This window comes from Aptenodytes forsteri, unplaced genomic scaffold (assembly GCF_000699145.1).
Source record: "Aptenodytes forsteri isolate BGI_AS27 unplaced genomic scaffold, ASM69914v1 Scaffold156, whole genome shotgun sequence".
Classification (NCBI taxonomy): Eukaryota; Metazoa; Chordata; class Aves; order Sphenisciformes; family Spheniscidae; genus Aptenodytes; species Aptenodytes forsteri.
Window position 1 is genome coordinate 482,916 of NW_008794166.1, and position 272 is coordinate 483,187.

General features: G+C 67.3%; 1 protein-coding gene across 1 annotated transcript in view; it reads left to right on the forward strand.

The window, feature by feature from the left end:
• CAMKV (CaM kinase like vesicle associated) overlaps nt 1–272 on the forward strand; it is a gene marked incomplete at its 3' end in the record, with an annotated part of 2,738 nt that extends 2,466 nt beyond the window's left edge. The window contains 2 exon segments of the mRNA XM_019472529.1: nt 10–85; nt 167–272. Coding sequence (XP_019328074.1) covers nt 10–85; nt 167–272 — 182 coding nt within the window.

The following is a 272-nucleotide window of genomic DNA, read 5'->3' on the forward strand; positions in this document are numbered from 1 at the left end:
CCCTCGCAGCTCCGGAGGTGGTGGGGCGGCAGCGGTACGGGCGGCCGGTGGACTGCTGGGCCATCGGCGTCATCATGTACATCCTGTGAGTGTGGGGCGAGGGCTGGGGCGGCCACAGGGGGCCAGGGGCCAGGGGCCAGGCTGAGCCCCCCTCCCTGTCCCCCAGCCTCTCGGGGAACCCTCCTTTCTACGAGGAGGCGGATGAGGAAGACTACGAGAACCATGACAAGAACCTGTTCCGCAAAATCCTGGCTGGGGACTACGAGTTCGAC